Genomic DNA, 20,426 nt, shown 5'->3' with positions numbered 1-20,426 from the left:
CAAGGAGAGACTTCTTCTTTAAGTGAATTACAGGTTTTAATTATAAGAAGATTGCTCAGGTTAGATTTGTGGCAGAAGACCAATGACCTGCCACAGGCATAAGACTATACGTAATGGTATCATTTGAAATGCTTAAAGTCAGTTATTGAATCTCTGAGAAGCAATTATAGCAAAGAACTTCAATCAGCTGTGAATGCTATCAAGACACTACGCTATTGAGATACTGTGGGGGTTATTCACTTAGCTGCCGACGGCAGCCGAGTGAATAACCAAGCCGAAGTGAACAAAGCCGAACAATGTTCGGCTATTCACTCCGTCTCACTACGGCTGATTTAAGCCGTACATCGGTTAAAATCAGCCGTACATCGGTCAGCCGAACGGAGGTCCCTCTCTGCAGTTCACCCCTATTCTCATAGGGGCTGAATGGCAGTGAGTGAATAGCAAGCGGCATTCGGCTTGGCTATTCTGCTTGGTACCTCCGAGGTACCAAGCAGAATAGAAAATAAGTGAAAATATTTTTTTCTACTTTTTTTTCATTATTTTAAAAAATTTAAAAAAAATAGGAACATTAAAAAATAAATATTTTGAAGAACGAATTAAAAAAAAAAAAACCCGCACGCCAACCCGGACTGCATGTGACGGATTCCCACCGCATAATGAAGCATCGGACAGATGCCGCCGAAAGAAAAACAATTGTGCGGAGCTAACGGTGACAGCTAGCTCTACCCAACTGTTTCCTATTGACTGGTACCAGCCAGAGTCTTCTAGCAGGTCCCGGCCAATGAATGACAACTGGGCGGAGCCCACGACTTTCTCTGCCCAGCTGTCATTTGCGTGGAGATTGGTGGTGCTTCGGCCGACCTTTCTGCATGCTTCGGCTGTAACTTCGGCTCAGTCGAGCTAAAGCATATGCCTTGGCTCGGCAGCCCTCGGCTGCTATACAGGCTATTGTCAATAGCCCGTACAGCAGCCCTTCGGATCGAAGCGAGCCGAAGGATCAGCCGAAGCTACGGCTCGATCCTTCGGCTCTTTAAAGAATAACCCCCTTTGACATTGTGACATTCTGTGATAACAGAATAACTTAAGAAAATGTTATCACCTATATCATGAGTGTAGCAAAGTGAAACTTAACTTTTACCGAATGCAGTGTCTGAAAAGATGATATATGTAGACTGCCTACTATATTTTAATCTCTACCAGCATATTTGTCTCAGACTGCCAGCATGCCTTGTTTAAATTTTGCCTTTCCATTTAACCTGGACGAATATTAGTGTCGCTGCTGTAAATTGCAGAAACATTGACAACGTACGATGATTCTTACAAGTGGAAAAAATAATTCATGGGGCCCTGCTTTGCTAAATACCATTTTCTGCAGTGTAATAGGGCTACACCATCCAATACTTCTGTCAGAGCAGGACTCGCTTGTCGCGGCTTACTTGCTGACCCTTGTCTTGTAAACACAAATTCAGCGGTGGAGTCTTTCACTACATACTTTATTTTCCATGTCCTGTCATCTGTCAGAGCTGCGGTACATAGGCACATAGAGAAAGTAAGTAGTGTAAGACTCCTCTGACAGCGTTTACAAGTTACATCGCCCAGTGAGTACATTGCTGTCAAATCATGCTCTGACAGAGGTCTGGGGGATTGGCTAAGGCATTTTAATACATTACTATTTATATAGGGCTGGGCCAAAGGGTACTGTACTCCTGTCATCCTACCTGGGCTTTCTGTGCCTGCCTTGTCCTCTCAGCCCACAGCCAATACCTTGTGCCCATGCAGGATTTACGCAATATGCCTATGCTGACCCAGTAAACTCAGCACTTGTTCCAGGAAAGCAGAAATTGGGGCTCTGTATGGTTGTACATGGCCCCTCTCACATTAAAATGTGATCTGCTGCCTGATTTGGTAGTGACACACAGCTAGGGAAAAGGTGGAGGTGATTCTTTACCAGCCAGCTTTTGAAACCTGTCTTCAAGCAGTCTGTCCCCCTTGATATCACATAATGTTCCCACTAATTTTCCATTTTTCATATTCTTTGCCTTGCTATGATTAGACCACATTTTTGAAAACCACAATTTTGATTTTAGTAGCAAGCTTTATTAAGTGCATATTTAATGGCACCCCAGAGAACTATTACAGTGGTGGTCACCCACGCTGCAGAGTACCACAATGCACATTCTGCATTGTGGTGCTCTGCATTGGAAAAATAGGCCAGTTCAATGTTTTTCTGTGTTTAGTGTGCACTAACAACCTGCTCAACATGAATGGGCTGCCCTAACGCATAACACCTTAACACACAATATAAATTGTTTATAGGTTCCTTTGAAACCACATCGTATTCACCATGGCCACCAATCTGCTGTGGTACAAGATAAGTGTCCCTAAAGTGAAAAAGGAAAGCTGGTTGTGCTTGCCGCCCAGGCCAAGATTTCCCAGTCCATCCCTGGTTGAGGCCCTTACCATCCTTTAAGTCCTTTCACTTGTATATGAACAAAATCCAAAACGTGTATTTGTTTGTTTTTAGTTATGAAGGCTATATTCAGGAAGTGTATATTTTGCATTTTTACATTTCTTTTTTTAATAACATTATTTTATGATTTTTAAATTGCTATATTTTGTGAGTCTTGAACTTCTTTCACCAATATAATTATTTGAACATGAAAATAATTACAAATAGGTGAAAGAAATGGAAGGAATTATAAAGAGAAGACACCCTAACTCCATACCAGCAATCATGTATGCAGCAGCCGCAGCTTCTGAGACAGACAGCTCAGCCAAAAGTAGCACTGTCTCCTTTTTAGAAAGACGAATACAAAAATTAGAATCCGATCTTGAGAGCAAGGATGAAGAAGCAAAGAAGAGTCTGCGTAGCATGGAGCAGCAATTTCAAAAAGTCAAGGTAACCTTTTGCAAACTTTTTCACATTTTAAAGCTTTTAGACACATGTCTATGCAGCTTAAGGGTTGGAGGTCATGGGAGAGCGACACTTGATGAAAAAGCTCTAGTGGTTGGCTAGACAAACGTAATGTAGCTTTGTAATTGCATTTACTTTAGTAAATAGTTCATAAATTGTGAGACATAATTTTCCACTAATGAAACAGACCATGAAAAGTAGTTGATGACAATAACATAGCAGAAACATCTTTAAGCTGTGTTGTCTCATTAGCAAAGTAAGTGAGAGCTTAAGTACAGGGTGCAACTGCTTTCCCATGATGTCCCACTGCGTCTGATCTAGCGTGGGCAGTTCAAAGGAAGCACAAGCAGATATAAACATGAATTAAATTGTACTGGTTGTAAAACTGAACAATAAACTTCAATTTGCTTTATTTTAGGCTGTTAAATATACAATTAAAAGTGTTTTTATATCTTTAAAAAAAAACTGTTCTGCCAAAAATCTTGTGAACTGGTAACTTCTGCTGACTGTTATCAGTTAACATTGTTCCCTGTTCTCTCTGTGGACTACAGAACTCTTTCTCCCTAAGTTATAGCGAAGATGAGATGGAGGTGTTCCATAGTCCTGCCCTAGGGTAAAAATGCTTCTCTTCCATTGATTCAAAACTGTGAGTGAGTGTTGTCACCCTTGGACAGGAAGTGTATTACTGGCAGGATCACCTGCCTGAAAACAAAGAAAACTAAAGCAGCTACCACATCCAACTGATAAGCTGAATTTTATATAAACCTTTTGCTCATGGATTTAGATATGTTTTAAGTAACAGCACCACCAGCGAGTGATTTTCAAGCAACAGAAAATATGGCAATCTAAAAAATATTTAAAAGGAAACTTCAGGCAAGCAGCTAAATCAGTGGTACTCCATTACCCATGGCTTCAAGTAGTTTTAAACTCTCAAACTTTTTTCAATAATGAATCCAGATCAAACAAATATATACATTGCCAAGGAAAGCATTGCTTTAGATTTTTGCCAAAACACTTACAATCATCATGTTTCTGAACAGCTGCTTCCAAGTCTCTCGGCTCAGCTTCCCTGAACTTCCTGTCCTGTACAAGATCACAAAGGACAGAGCAGACCCCAGCAACTGTTTATCTACTAGCTTAAAGAAGGGAAGAGAGGGTTCCATGGGGGAGGGGAGTAGCTTGATTTGCTGTGTCTGTGTTTGTGGCGACACACCCAGCTTACTAGCACACACAAGGGTGACTGCATAGCACTTTACTTGACAAAGGAGTCACTCTAAAACAGGATGTCGGGACCAGTGTTCAGGGGACCAGCTGATTCTGCAGGAAACTAAAACTTTTAAACATAAAGGAGCAGCTTGCATTGTAGGTAATTTAATCAGCATTTGAAATAGCTTAAAGTCCTTTTGACTTTGATATCACTTTCAGCGCCAATATGAGGATGCAAACAAGTGGCGTAGTGGTGCTTCTGCTTTGCAGCATTAGGGGTCCCTGGCCTAAATCCTGTCCAGATCACTATCTGCAAGGAGTTTGCATGTTCTCCCTGTGCTTGCCTCCGGGTATTCCGTTTTCCTCCCGCACACCAAAGACATGCTGGTAGGTTAATTGGCTCCTGTCTAAATTGGCCCTCGTATGTATGTATGCATGTGTGATAGGGATCTTAGATTGTAAGCTCCTTGACGGCAGGGACTGATGTGACCGTGCAGAATGTAAAGAGCTGCGTAAATTGTTGGCACTATGTAAATACCTGTAATAAATAAATAAGAATGCCACGTGACATTGCTGATATAATGTGGACCACTGTGACACCACTTTTTTTTACAGACATATGCGCAGTATCTGCTCATTCAATTCTGAGCTTTAAAGAAAATGTCTGTCACACTTGCTGTCACTTCCAGACAGGAATGTGGTAGAGTTTAAATTACGGTAGCTTTTTCACAGAGGCAAAGTTCTTTTATTTCTTTTTCAAAGAAAGCATTATTTTATTTCTATTTCACAGGCTTAACAATTTTAAAATATAATTTTAATGAAAAGAAAAAGTGTGCAGCAAGTATTTACAGAAACAAAATGAAAAACAGACATAAGTAAGAATAAAATAAAAGGATTTTAACAGTAAAAAAGTAAGTGGAGTCGGCCTGGTCTTTGGTTCAGTACAGAGTTCTTGCAGAGTAAGTCCAATCTGATATGGCAGGGTAACTGCCTCTCGGAAACGTGACTCTCAGTATCCTTGGTAGTTATGATGTCGGAGCACAGAGGTGCTAATGTAACCGCTTTTCCTTGACCCTTGTGAGGGTGTTATAGTCCTAATTTCTACCCAATCAAAGGGGCCAAGGGGTGTGTTGAAGGTATACTGGAGTGTTTTATAATGCCTAGTTGACAACCTTATTAGCAACTATCCTGAGTACATCTATATTTCCATATGACTAGATTTCACAATCCGGCAACTAGCATATTTTTTAGCAGAGTAAAATAAAAATTTGAAAGAAACCAAACATGTATGTTTCTCTTAGGAGGCCTAATGTATCTTATTAGCTATCTGGACCTGGTAATATAGGCGTGTTTGGTATCTGTTAGAGCAGGGCTCAAAATTTCCACTCGCCCGCTCGCAATTGGCGAGTGAAAATTGCGTGGGGGCGAGTATACAGACATCTAGAAAATGCTCTTGGAATTGGGTATTGGCACACTTCTGACCTTTTTAAGCCTCATTCACACAGCGTAAAGTCGGGCCCTACAGATCCGTTTGGCGTGCGTGGCTGTATTGGGCTGTTCCCGGGAGAGAGACAGGTGCTGTCTCTGATTTGCACGCAGCAGCCTGTTCTTCCCTATGAGAGGACACGACCGTACGCACAACCGAGCTGCACATCCGTGCGGGTCCGGGTGTCTGTACTTGGACACATACAGAATGGATCCTGTCTGCCTCCGAGCACGGACACCCGGACACGCATGAATGTGCAGTTTGGGTGTGCGTATGACAGCGTACGGCCACATCCTCCCATAGGTAAGAACAGGCTGCTGTGTGCAATCACATGCAGCACCTGTCCCTCCCAGCAACGGCCCGGTACATCTGTGCATGCCACACAGATCTGTATGGCCCAACTTTATGCTGTGTGAATGAGGCCTTATACTAAATCTAAACCCCAAAACAAAAATGTTATATATTGCAGCTTACCAGTTGTTGTAGTGGTTACATTTGTTTTCTGTAATAATTTACCTTTAACAAAATAAAAGGGGCCAAAAAAGGGAAGCAGTTCAGTCAAGGTTTACATGCATTTGACAGTTTTGAGATAGTTCCTTAACCTTTTCTACAGATGCAGAATTTGATATAAAGGTTGATTGCTGGCAATATGTATAAGAGATTAAATTACTTTTTGTTAAGACAAAATATGAATATATGCAGTATCTCACAGAAGTGAGTACACCCAGGCCCGGATTCCCCACAGAGGCCCAGCCTCTGGGCGGCAGGGCGCAGAGGGGCGGCAGCGATGTCCTTGTAAGGAAGTTGAGGGCGCCGGACGGTAAGTTGCCCTCTCTATATTTCGTCCTGCTTTGCACAAGCAGGACTAAATGTAGAGTGAGGGAAGCCGATTGTTCGTTTACATGTGATCTCGGCGATGTCACTGAGATCACATGTAAAAAGTCTGCGGCCGGTCCGTCCTCCCTCCTGCACTTACCTCGCTGGCTCCGTCCTCCACCGCCGAGTCTCTTCTCACTGCAGTGAGCAGAGCGGCAAGGTTAAAAGTAACCCTGCCGCTCCGTGTATACAGTGAGAGGGGAGAGCTGTGCTCTTCCTCTCTCACCTGCCACAGGAGTTCCAGCACAGTGCTGTGCTAGAACTCCTGTATTGGAGGTGACGGGGTCAATAAAGAGAACCTGTCACCTCCAATTGCTATCACACAGGGGATTGTTTTCTCATGTGTGATAGCAATAAAGCTAGGTGGAAAAAACATTTAATTGATATAAAAAAATAAAAATTAGAAAAACAAATAATATGAAATAATTAAAAAGTGATAAAGTTTAAAAAAAATACAGTAAAAAAAAAATTGAAACTAACCCCGCCGCCCTGCCATCTGGTTGCCATTCTCCATTGATGGGAAGGGGGGGGTTGGCTGGGGGGCGCGTATTGCGGAACCTAGCCTTGGGGCGGCAGGGAGAGTAAATCCGGCCCCGAGTACACCCCTCACATTTATGTAAATATTTTATTATATCATTTCATGTGACTACACTGAAGAAATTACACTTTGCTACAATGTAAAGTAGTGAGTGTACATCTTATATATCAGTGTATATTTGCTGTCCCCTCAAAATAACTCAACACACAGCCATTAATATCTAAACTGCTGGCAACTAAGTGAAAATGTCCAATTTGGCCCCAAAGTGTCGATATTTTGTGTGGCCACCATTATTTTCCAGCACTGCCTTAACCCTTTTGGGCATGGAGTTCACCAGAGCTTCACAGGTTGCCACTGGAGTCCTCTTCCACTCCTCCATGACGACATCACGGAGCTGGTGGATGTTAGAGACCTTGCGCTCCTCCACCTTCTGTTTGAGGATGCCCCACAGATGCTCAATAGGGTTTAGGTCTGGAGACATGCTTGGCCAGTCCATCACCTTTACCCTCAGCTTCTTTAGCAAAGCAGTGGCGTCTTGGAGGTGTGTTTGGGGTCGTTATCATGTTGGAATACTGCCATGGGGCCCAGTCTCTGAAGGGAGGGGATCATGCTCTGCTTCAGTATGTCACAGTACATGTTGGCATTCATGGGTCCCTCAATTACCTGTAGCTCCCCAGTGTCCCAGACCATGACACTCCCACCACCATGCTTGACTGTAGGCAAGTACTGTGTAGGCTGTACTCCTCACCTGGTTGCCGCCACACACGCTTGACACCATCTGACCCAAATAAGTTTATCTTGGTCTCATCAGACCACAGGACATGGTTCCAGTATTCCATGTCCTTAGTCTGCTTGTCCTCAGCAAACTGTTTGCGGGCTTTCTTGTGCATCATCTTTATTAGATTCAATATGAGAGTCGGATCAATGAGCTTGAAGAATTACTTGCTCAGAAAGCTCTAAATGAGCCACAAAATTGCGTGGATAGTACAATAAAAGTGAAAGCACTTGAGCAAGAGCTTTCCATATTTAAGGAAGCTCACCATATTACAGTAATGAATCTGCAAAAAGAATTAGAGACCTTCAAGGAGAAGAATTCCATTTTAGAGCATAAAGGTAATGCTAAATTTGATGAAATGACAGAGCAAAGCAAACTGACAAGACTTAACAAAGAACTTACAGCTAAACATAAAGAGATTCAAGAGCTTTCAAAAACTGTGGAGCGACTTCAGAAGGAAAGGATGCTCATGCTCTCCAGCAAACGGCAAGAAAGCAGCTCCAGTGCTAGAAGCAAACACTTGGGGGCCACCAAAGCAGAGGCCATTCCTCCCTTAAAAGGCAATACCCTAGAGACTGAAAGCTTTCCTGCAATGCTAGATGAAAAGCTGTATCAGCCAGACACATTTGCTGATTTTCACATTTCTGATCTGCAACAAGAAAATGAAAGATTACAAGCTGAAGTCCACAAGTTGTCTCAGGAAATCAACCAGCAAAATATCAAGTATGAAACTGTTCAGGCACGTGGAGAAGATGCCACGAAAAGGTACAGAATTTTCTAATTGCTGTTACTTGAAGAATAAGTGCAGCACTTTAAGCACTTATCCTTTATTCTTACTTTTGTAATGGCCATGACAATATGAGATGGTTAGTGTGTGAAAGTGCTTTCTATAAAAGTCTCCCTGACACAAACATTTAATGTGGTCTACCTTTCTTTGGAGACTTGTTTGGGGGCTTTACCCATAGAGCAATGGTGCCATTTTGGATAAACGCAATATACCCTTTTCTTGTTACTGCACACTTCCTGGCCTCTTAAAGGGCTGCCCATAATTATGGGGTGGGCAGTCTTCTGCTGCTGTTCAGGAGGACACTCTACTGAGCCTGGGAAATCCCTTTCAAAGTGTGGCTGCAGATACAGCAATTTCTTAACCATTCCTTAAGGGATACAGTCAGAAGAATTGGGTTGTTTTGCTGAGATATGACCTTTTGATAGTACTCAAGGCCAGATGTTGATCCAGACCAGAGTGTTGAAAAGTCAGAACCTATGGCGTATGTGCTGGGTTGGAATTTCCTTGTCTCACACCATGCGAAGTACACTTTTCCAGTGCAATAGTAGACCTTGTGAGAGGTGGGTTTCCTAGATTTTAGGAGCATAACAATAATGAATCAGGAAGGCCTCTATCTATTAGGACCTGGGTTTGAACAGCCATGTCAGTAAAGCCAGTGACCATGAAGCGCGGTGGTAAACTGGTCTTTGGGACATACACTTGTGCTCAAAAGTTTACATACCCTGGCAGAATTTATGATTTCCTGGCCATTTTTCAGAGAATATGAATGATAACACGAAAACCTCTCTGTCACTCATGGGTAGTGTTTGGCTGAAGCCATTTATTATCAATCAACTGTGTTTTACTCTTTTTCAATCATAATGACAACAAAAACTACCCAAATTTACCCTGATCAAAAGTTTACATACCCCAGTTCTTAATACTGTGTGTTGCCCCCTTTAACATCAATGACAGCTTGAAGTCTTTTGTGGTATGTGTGGATGAGGCTCTTTATTTTCTCAGATGGTAAAGCTGCCCATTCTTCCTGGCAAAAAGCCTCCAGGTCCTGTAAATTCTTGGGCTGCCTTGCATGAACTGCACGTTTGAGATCTCCCCAGAGTGGCTCAATGATATTGAGGTCAGGAGACTGAGATGGCCACTCCAGAACCTTCACATTTTTCTGCTGTAGCCAATGACAGGTCGACTTGGCCTTGTGTTTAGGATCATTGTCATGTTGGAATGTCCAAGTACGTCCCATGCGCAGCTTCCGGGCTGATGCATGCAAATTGTCCTCCAGTATCTTTTGATAACATACTGCATTCATCGTGCCATCAATTCTGACCAACTTTCCTGTGCTTTTGTAGCTCCCACATCCCCAAAACATCAGTGGGAATGGTGTACTTTTCATCATAGGCCTTGTTGACTCCTCTCCAAATGTAGCGTTTATGGTTGTGGCCGAAAAGATCAATTTTGGTCTCATCACTCCAAATGACTTTGTGCCAGAAGGTTTGAGGCTAGTCTCTGTGCTGTTTGGCGTATTGTAAGCGGTATACTTTGTGGCATTTGCGTAGTAATGGCTTTCTTCTGGCGACTCGACCATGCAGCCCATCTTTCTCCAAGTGCCTCCTCATTGTGCATCTTGTAACAGCCACACCACCTGTTTTCAGAGTGTCCTGTATTTCACCTGAAGTTATTTGTGGGTTTTTCTTTGCATCCCGAACAATTTTCCTGGCAGTTGTGACTGACAGTTTAGTTGGTCTTCCTGACTGTGGTTTGGTTTCAACAGAAACCCTCATGTTCCACTTCCTGATTATAGTTTGAACACTGCTGATTGGCATTCTCAATTCCTTGGATATCTTTTTATATCCCTTTCCTGTTCTATACAGTTCAACTACCTTTTCCCGCAGGTCCTTTGACAAAATTCCTTTGCTTTCACCATGACTCAGAATCCAGACACGTCAGTGCAGCACTGGATGAAGGATGCAAGGGTCTGTCTGGAGGCCAGAAACTAATTGGCCTTTTATACACACACACTGATTACATGCAAACAGATCACAGGTGAGGAATGTTCCCTTTTAATAGCCATCCACACCCCTTTGTGTCAACCTGTGTGCATGTTATCAGGCCAAAATCACCAGGTTATGTAAACTTTTGATCAGGGTCATATGGGTAGTTTCTGTTGTCATTATGATTGATAATAAATGGCTTCAGCCAAACACTACCCATGAGTGACAGGTTTTCGTGTTATCATTCATTTTATCTGAAAAATGGCCAGGAAATCATAAATTCTGCCAGGGTATGTAAACTTATGAGCACAACTGTAAGATTCAGGTGATCTGGGAGAGCTCACAGATTGTCAGGAGTCTGATGAGGGCCGTGTACCACATACAGCTAACATAAAACTGAGGTATGATGGGAGTTGCAGTGGTTATACCTGGCTTTGTTTAACTGTGTTGAATCTCCTATAGGCAGCAGTATAATCTAGTTTTCTCATAATCCTTCTGGCCCCAGTGTCCCTTATTGAACTACAAGAAAAAAAGATTGACATTAAGCCAAAAATCCGATTTTCTCACCCCTGCTCCAGCTATTGCTGATATCCATCCTAGAGGTCATAAGTATGTTCTAATTATGTCACATCACCTCTGTTTGGGTCTGCACAGTGTCTAGGTCTGCTCAGTGTCTGCTATCACCCTTACTGTTGTGGGCAACATATGTGACATGGCATGGCGTACATCTCTTCTACCTTGGAGCTTATTGCACAGGCCTTTGCTATTTCTGTCCTTTTTGTGGACTGTTTTAAAAGGGTCTCTGGAGGAGTCTCACAGGACCTACATAGGATTATCCTTTATTTATTTTTTTTACTCCCCCTCTAGATCCTTTTGTTATTGCGGTGTCATCCCCATCCTTGGACTAGTTCTTTTAGGATGGAGCTTACTGAACAGCCCTATGCCTTTTCGTAGCAAGGCTGTCTAATATAATTAGGAAACTCACAGGTGGCAAGAGTACCTTCTTGCCTCAAACGGAGAAGTAGGTTATAGGCACGAAGGTATTCTGCTCACCTTCTCTTTCACATGTCCTTTTCATCCTTAAGGAACCTCCAACAATGGAGCCAAGGCATCAAAGTGCTCCTCCACATGAGGCATCAAATGTCCCTGGCAGGCTATGTTGGCCAAGCCTGTGGAAAATCCCTCCTCCAGGCTTGCCCCCTCCAGTGCTTCTCCTGGTGCAGGGGCATCTTTTTTTCTTTGCAGACATCTGGTTGACCCACATCTCAAGGCACATGGGATTGCAGGCTGGTGGTCTTGGGTTACAAACTCACCCATCAGGGTGGTTTGCCCCTCCAGTCTTTGCCCCAGTCCACAGCTCCTGACAGATATGCGCTTGGCGGTTTAAGGCCTTTTGGCCCAAGGATTGTCCCGGATCCCCCCCCATCATACTGAACAGTGTTGAGGTAATCCAAATCTTGCAGCAGACAGAAAATTATGTTTTAGCCCTTTCAAAAGTGTACTGTGGAAGATTGTCACCAAACCTGGATCAAAAAAAGTGGTATCTCCACCAGGAAACCTTTTGCCAGTCATTCCAGTAGCACCAGCTTGGCCTCGCTGGACTTTGTATGTGGACCTAGTTTGTCTGTTTGCTAACGGTCCTTGCTGTTTTCTTTTTCATCTAGAACTGCTTTCTCAAGGACCCATCTTCTATCCTGCTTTACAGTCACTGTCTTAATGGCCCGGCTATTAAAAGCCAGGTCCAGAAGGATAGGGTCTGTCTCCTGTAATTATCTCCACTATACTCAAGGTGTAAACGTTTAACTCAGACATTCAGCAGCCACCATTTGGAAACATTAGGGACCTGTATGGACTGTTTCCCTGAAGGTCGTCTTTTTGGTGGCTTCATCCGAGGCCTTCCTTCCTTCCTAGGCCAGTGTTCTCCTTTCATCTGATCCCTGATATTGGCCTCCCATCACTCTGTCCTATAACCAGTTAATTGTAAAGAGATAGCTCTCCATTGCCTGGACATGGTCTGGGATGTTACATAGTATTTGGGGTTGAATAAAGACATGCGTCCATCAAGTCCAACCCATATAGGTCCACGCATCATCTCATTCTTAGGGATACTGGTATCCCTGGATATTACAGTCCCTCAAGAAATTGTCCAAACTAGTTTATTTTTTAGTCACAAGGTACATTACTTTGCAATTATCAACATTAAACCTCATCTGCCATAGTATTGCCCACTCCCCTATTTTATCCTGTACAGCTTCTTCTGTAAGACGGATTCCCTTTTTGTGGCCACAGATGCGCCACAGGAAGGCTAAGCACAATCTGTGTCCACTATCCTCATTGAGTTTGCCAAACTGTAGCTCAGACTTGTGTTATCAAACACTTGGATCCTCCATTTCCAGGTTTGGGCCTCTCTGAGGACAGCCAGTGGTCATTTACTGCTTGACTATTGAACTGTGCTCTCCTTTGCTGAGAGGTGTTGTGGCCACCAGCAGGGAGACCCTAAGCTGAGCCTTTTGTTTTGTACCTAGTGTCATGATAGAATAGAGTGTCGATCAATGAACTCTGAAAAAAAGGATTTTACAGTGAGTACTAAAATTTTCATTTTATACTTTTACTAATTACTGCACTTTGTGCCCTCGCTCTTTGAACTGTTTTACTAAAATTACTCATATCTAGACTGTTGAATTATAGTCTAATCTGACACATCATTACCGGCATGCAGGTATCATTTGTGATTGTATAATGATGTTCTGTTATATTTTTTCTAGATTAAAAGAGGAAAATGCTGAGCAAATTGCAGCACTTAAGAATTTACACCAGAGGAACATGGAAAAGCTAATCTGTCAGCATGCCATAGAACATTCATCATCTAGAGTTGCTGAACTAAGTAGCAAAACCTCGACACAAGAGGTACAGGTTTACACTGCAATTCAGATAATAACCATCTTGTTGTTTTTGTATTCCATTAGTTTCCAGTGATTTTGTATTCATAATGCTGTAGTAATATTTTAACCTGTTCTTAGAGCTGCCAGTGGTCATGACAAGCTTGTCTGATGCTAGTAAACTCATATATATTTAGTACATCTCTGCAATATATGCACATTTCCCTACTTTGTATACCTTTAAACACACTGCAAGTACAACATAATAACGGTTGATGTGCCAGAAACATAGTACCGTATATACTCGAGTATAAGCCGTCCCGAATATAAGCCGAGGTACCTAATTTGACCAAAAAAAACTGGGAAAAAGTATTGACCCGAATATAAGCCGAGGGTGGGAAATGAGGCAGCTACTGGTAGATCTTACCTTCCTGTTTGAGCTGACAACACATTAGGCCCAATAAACTATTGATAGTGTGCCACATATTTGGCGTACAGAACACTGATTTATTGAATGCCCCAAATAGCTGTCCAAGTTGAAGGATTTGAACAGTAAGATGCAATTAGTGGGTCATATTGTAAAATTACAAAGTGTGACATGCCATAGATACGACGCACAATCTGCACCAGTTAAATCAATATTTAGTGCAGTGGAGGTGTGTAGGATACCAAGAGGATGATGGCACAAGACCGTGAAGATTATTGTTCCTACTTCTGATACACTATAATGTTGCAGTACATATAGTTTATGTGAAATGCAATGCACCACAATCAGATGTGCCACGCAAGACTTTGCATTCCTCTACAACCACCATAAAGTTTTTTTGGCCAGTCTTTTCAGCTCTGAAATCCTAAGCACATGGTGGCAGCCTTGTCTACTTTGTTTCTGATGGATTACAAAGAACACAGACCCCCTCCTCATCTCCCCTCTATCGACATCCATAATCCTTATTTGTGCGCTGGCAGAGAGCACTGGAAGTCAACGGGAATATTTTTGCACCTAAATATATGTAATAAAATGCTTTCAATAGTATATTTAAAGGGAACAAATAAGAGAATGTTTTTGGTAGGGTTTATATACACGTTAATACTTACCAGTTTTATATTATTATACAAGATTTATATAGCACCAACTGTTTGAGCAGTGCTTTACAATATAAGGAAGACATTACAATTCAAGACAAGATGGTAAAGAGGGCTCTGCCCCTGAGGAATAACAATCTAAAAGGGAGGGGCAAGTGATACAAGAGGTGGTAGTTGCGTGGGGATGAATTGTTTGAGAACGTGATAGTTCAGTAGTTAGTTTGATGCAGGACAGGCTTTCCTGAAGAGATGAGTCTTTAGGAATTGCCTAAAGGCACTCAGGGTGGGAGATAGTCGGACAGGTTGGGGTAAAGAGTTTGGAGGGTGGGAGAGATTCTAGAGAAGTCCTGGAGGGGAGCATAGGAGGAGTTGATGAGAGAGCTAGATAGCAGGATGTCTTTGGGAGGGGACGGTTAGGGTGATACTTTGAGACAAGGTTTGAGATATAGCCGGGGACAGAGTTGTGGATGGCTTTGTAAGTGGGTAATATTTTGAATTTTATCCTTTTGGCCTAGTGGAAGTCAGTGCAGGGATTGGCAGAGGGGGGTTGCAGACACTGAGCGGTTGGTTAGGTGTATGAGTCTAGCAGCAGCATTCATGATAGACTGAAGGGGGATATCCTGTGTGTAGTGGTAGGCCAATGAGGAGGGAGTTGCAATAGTCAAGACGAGAGAACAGGTGAGTTGATGAGTAGCTATGCTTTGTGGTTTCATTGGTGAGGAAGGGGCGTATTTTTGAGATGTTACGAAGGTGAAGGTGGCAGGATTTGAATAGTGGTGATTGTGGGGCAGAAAGGTGAGATCCGAGTCAAGGATGACACCTAGGACCTTGGCATGGGAGGAGGGGTGAATAATTGTGTTATCAATCTCAATGGAAAAGTTGGGGGAAGGTGCACCGGTGGGAGGAAATATGAGCTCAGTTTTTGACAGATTGAGTTTTAAGAAGTGTTGTGACATCCAGACTGATATGTCAGTTAGTAGATTAGTGACACGCAGAGACACTGAGGGGGTGAGTTGTGGAGTAGAAAGATGGATTTAAATGTGTCATCGGCATAGAGATGGTATTGGAAGCCATGTGAGTTTATCAGCTGACCAAGGGAGGAGGTGTAGATAGAAAAGAGAAGCCTTGGGGGACCCCTACAGAAAGAGGAAGTGGAGGGGAGGAGTTAGTTGTAAGTGACACTAAAGGAGCGCTTAGATAGGTAGGAGGAGAACCACAAGAGAGCAGAGTCTTGTAGGCCAAGCGAGTAGAGTTTTATGAGGAGCAGCAGGTGGTAAACAGTGTCAAAAGCAGGAGAAAGGTCCAATAGCAAGAGTAAGGAGTAGTGGCCATTATTTTTAGCAGTTAGTAAGTCATTAATGAGTTTTAGGAGGGTGGTTTCAGTGGAGTGTTGGGGGCGAAAGCTGGACTGTATGGGGTCAAGAAGGTTGTTATCAGGGAGTTGGTGGCTCAGGCAGTTGTAGATGAGGCACTCTAGTTTGGAGGTAAATGGGAGTAAGGAGATACATCTGAGATTGTTGAGGTTGGTAGGGTCCACTGAGGGTTTTTTGGGTATTGGGGGGACCAGCGCATGTTTTAGAGAGGAAGGAAAGATTGAAGATGTGAGTAAAGCTGGCCATACACCTATAGATTATCTGCAGATTTTCTATGGTCAGATGGAAAAAGTGCAACAGATTCCTCCATCTACGCTAAACTGTGTGGATGGAGGAATCTCCCACTGGGCCAAGCTTCAGTACCTTCTAGTCGGCCCCGCTGGCTCTCAAAATACCTGAACAGTGCCTGCATACAATCAGATTGTTCAGGTATTTTGACAGCCACCAGCGGGGACAAACTAGCAATATTCTGAAGCTTTGGCTCAGTAGGAGATTCCTCCATCCACACAGTTTAGCGTAGATGGAGGAATCTGTTGCACTTTTTCCATCTGACCATAGAAAATCTGCAGATAATCTATAGGTGTATGGCAAGCTTTAGCGAGTGTAGGATGGAGCAAGAGGGTGAAGTAGTGGTGAGTGAAAACTGGGTCCAGGGGGCAAGTGGTGAGGTGGGTGCCAAAGAAAAGCTTTGTAACCTATAGATGATCTTTTTTCCCTTTTTGTGATGATCGATGATTTAGCTATATTGAAATAGCATTTCTGTAGGTGTATGTTGGATGTGCTTATGTATTCTCAATTTTTATCATTTCACCATGCTAACATGTCATCATAATCTACAGATCCTGATAAAGCATCTTCAAAAGCAAGTTAGTGAGCTGCAGAAGGATAGAGAATTGTTGGCTGTTCTCCACATTCGAGAGGAAACACTGCAAAATGAGGTACTTGGTGCAATTTTTATAAAACTAAACTAGCATGTATTGTTTACTAGAAGATGGGTGTAAATAGGTATGTCTTAGTGAAGATAATGTAAATGAGTTTATAAAACTACTTGTCAAAATTTTAGTTTGCTCTTTTTTTTTTTTTTTCCTTTCAATACTTGTCTTAATAAATAAAGATTGGTATGTTTAAAGACAAGTGCAGTATTACATCCAATATTGTAGTTTATATATCATACACCACTTTTAACTAGTTTTTGATCATTGTACAGGGCTCAACATAGTAATTTAAACAAACATTGGATTTTTGCGTGCTTGGGTCTATGCAGCTAGGCAGCTGCTTTGATTACATGAAATACAGTTCATTAAGTGCTTGTGAGCTACACAGAGCTCAAAATTTTGAGACATTGTGCTCTTTTGGGCAATCTTCTGATGAGTTTGTGGAGGTTATCTCTAACCATATGTGAGCATTTGAAAAACCAAGGCAGAGGAGCAAAGACTATCTTTACAATTATGCATGAGATGTGACATCACTGTAGAGTGGGAAAGATTTAAACATCTGTCTTTTTATTGCTGTTTGTATTTTTCCCATTGAGAATATCCACACGCTTCTTGTGCAGTTAGGGGAAAAGGGGGAGCTGAAATCTCCATAACAGGGACACAGAAAAAGAGAGGAATTAAATGTATGTACACCAATGCTAGAAGTCTGGCAAATAAAATAGAGGAGCTTGAAATTAGGCTAATTGAAGAGGACTTCGACATAGTGGGTATACCGGAAACCTGGCTGGACAGCACGCATGACTGGGCTACTTGAGGGTAAAAGAAACATGACCGGGGTTAGAAATGTATCCCACTTGAGTGAAAACCATAAAAACATATTGTGGCTGGAGTAAGGCTTTAGAGCTGCAATGTCATTCCTTGTCATAGCTAAATTATAATTTTTGCAATTCATGTACAGGTTACAAAACTTCTGGATGAACTTAAGACAGCTAGAGAATGTCACACACCAGAAATGAGGCACTATTTAACCCTGGAAAGCAAAATTAAGTACATGGAAATGAGACATTCACAACGAGAGCAGGAGCTCCAGCAGGTAAAGTAGCTGTTGCAGATCACTTGTTTTGGGCAAGATTTCCATAGGCTTCTAGAAATCGCCGAAGCTCAGAGCAATCCCAACAGGAGCCAGGAAGGTCTTCTTCCCCAATCAGTTGATTGCCAAAACAGCCAAGTATACTTCTGTAGCACAGCGGCACTCAGACAGGGCTTGGTCTCTAGAAGATCAGGTACACATGGAGTTAATTTGTGGACATGCAGATCATTTCCAATTTGGCAATTCAAACAATAAAATCTGCAGTCAAAATTGAGTAGAAGCATCATTTAACGGGCCCCACCATGTATTTTAGCTGACCGGGTAAAGAAGAGGACTTTAGGTGGGGGCATAGAGCCAATGGAAAATGTTAATTTTAATGGTTTGTGAATCATAGTATAGATGATTATAGTATAGAAGTTGTACACAAAAAAAGAAACCAAAAACACTCCTTACATGACTACAACAGCACCTTTGAATATTCAAAATTCTAATACAAAGAGGGAAGTTTGTATACTGGCTTCATAATGCAATGTTTACGATTCACAGAGCTGCATATTCAATAACATATTTAAACCATCTAAGAACAATAAATCTTACGCCACCAATGTGGATACCCATGTACATGTGTTCATATTAGATACATGTACATATATATAGGGGTGTGTATGTGTATATATATATATATATATGTGTATTCAGTGACGCGACGCTCGGCGAGGTAAGTAAGATGACGCGCTGGCGCTGACTCGAGTATAAGCCGAGGGGGGCACTTTTCACCCAAAAAAATGGGCTGAAAATCTCGGCTTATACTCGAGTATATACGGTATATATATTAGTTGTAGTCGGGTGTGGAAAAATGCTGTAAAGTAAGAATGGTTTCAGTAATAAAGTGTTAATTGTTTTTTTAAATCAATTTACCAAATGAAAGGTAAATGAAGAGAAGAGAAATCCAAGTCAAATCAATATTTGGTGTCACCGCCCTTTGCCTTCAAAACCGCATCAATTCTTCTAGGTACACATGCACACAGTTTTTGATGGAACTCGGCAGGTAGGTTGTTCCAAACATCTTGGAGAACTAACCACAGATCTTCTGTTGATGTAGGCTTCCTCTAATCCTTCTGTCTCTTCATGTAATCCCAGACAGACTCGAGGATGTTGAGATTAGGGCCCTGTGCGGGCCAAACCATGGCTTTCAGGACTCCTTGTTCTTTACACTGAATATACTGTAGTTCTTAATGACTTTGGCTTTATGTTTGGGGTCGTTGTCTTGCTGCAGAATACATTTGGGGCCAATCACACGCCTCCCTGATGGTATGGCATGATGAATAAGTATCTTCTTGTATTTCTTAGCATTGAGGACACCATTGATCCTCACCAAATCTCAACTCCATTGGCAGAAATGCAGCCCCAGATTTCAAGGAACCTCCACCATGCTTCACTGTTGCTGCAGACACTTACAGGTGAAACTCGAATAATTAGAATATCGTGCAAAGTTCATTTATTTCACTAATGCAACTTAAAAGGTGAAACTAATATATGAGATAGACTCATTACATGCAAAGCAAGATAATTCAAGCCGTGATTTGTCATAATTGTGATGATTATGGCTTACAGCTCATGAAAACCCCAAGAACCCCAAATCCACAACCTCAAAAAAGTAGATTATTACATGCAATCAATAAAACAAGGATTGTACATAGAACAATATGGGACCTCTGAAAAGTACAAGCATGCATATGTACTCAGTACTTGGTTTGGGCCCCTTTTGCAGCACTTACTGCAATTACTTTTGCACGATATTCTAATTATTCGAGTTTCACCTGTATTATTGTACCGTTTTATAGACAAAGGGTAGTCACACCAAAGATTGATTTGATTTGGATTTCTCTTCTGTTCATTTACTTTATATCTTGTTAATTGATAAAAATAAACTATTAACACATTTATTTATAAAATAATTCTTACTGTACAGCATTTTCACACCTACCTTAAACCTTTGCACCGTTCTGTGTATGTATGTATATATACATACATACATACATTGTTGTACAGTCTGTTGCAGCAGTGCCAGGGACATGAAATTCCATAGCAATTCCTGCTAAGCTGGTTCATAAACCAGATGTTATTGTTGATATGCCATTATTGCAACATTAGAAAATTCAAAATCACTACATTACTACAAAGAGAGCAATCCAACTATATCCACAGATAGGGGACAGTGTGTATATATATATCTATATATATATATATAGATATATATAGCGCTCAACCCCGAAGGAGCTGCTGGAATAACCCGTGTTCTGAAGCTAGGATTCACCACCCAGACAGGATTCACAGCACACCAACACACCTTACATAGTTACATAGTATTTGAGGTTGAATAAAGACATTAGTCCATCAAGTCCAACCTATTAGGATCTCATTCTAGGAGTACCTGTACCCCTGTATATTGCGGTCCCTTAAGAAATCGTCCAAAAGTTTCTTGAACAATTCCACATT

The 20,426-nt window shown here is 41.9% G+C and overlaps 1 protein-coding gene across 1 annotated transcript in view; it reads left to right on the top strand.

Moving 5' to 3' along the window:
- CEP162 (centrosomal protein 162) overlaps positions 1-20,426 on the top strand; it is a 96,982-nt gene that overhangs the window by 72,547 nt on the left and 4,009 nt on the right. The window contains exons 21-25 of the mRNA XM_018556627.1: positions 2,678-2,899; positions 7,923-8,560; positions 13,333-13,474; positions 16,742-16,840; positions 17,796-17,930. Coding sequence (XP_018412129.1) covers positions 2,678-2,899; positions 7,923-8,560; positions 13,333-13,474; positions 16,742-16,840; positions 17,796-17,930 — 1,236 coding nt within the window. The remainder of the gene's footprint in view (positions 1-2,677; positions 2,900-7,922; positions 8,561-13,332; positions 13,475-16,741; positions 16,841-17,795; positions 17,931-20,426) is intronic.

The sequence above is a fragment of the Nanorana parkeri genome, unplaced genomic scaffold, assembly GCF_000935625.1.
Source record: "Nanorana parkeri isolate BGI_ZX_2015 unplaced genomic scaffold, ASM93562v1 scaffold244, whole genome shotgun sequence".
Taxonomy (NCBI): domain Eukaryota; kingdom Metazoa; phylum Chordata; class Amphibia; order Anura; family Dicroglossidae; genus Nanorana; species Nanorana parkeri.
Note: the sequence above shows the minus strand (reverse complement) of the source record. Positions and strands in the feature narration are given on the sequence as shown.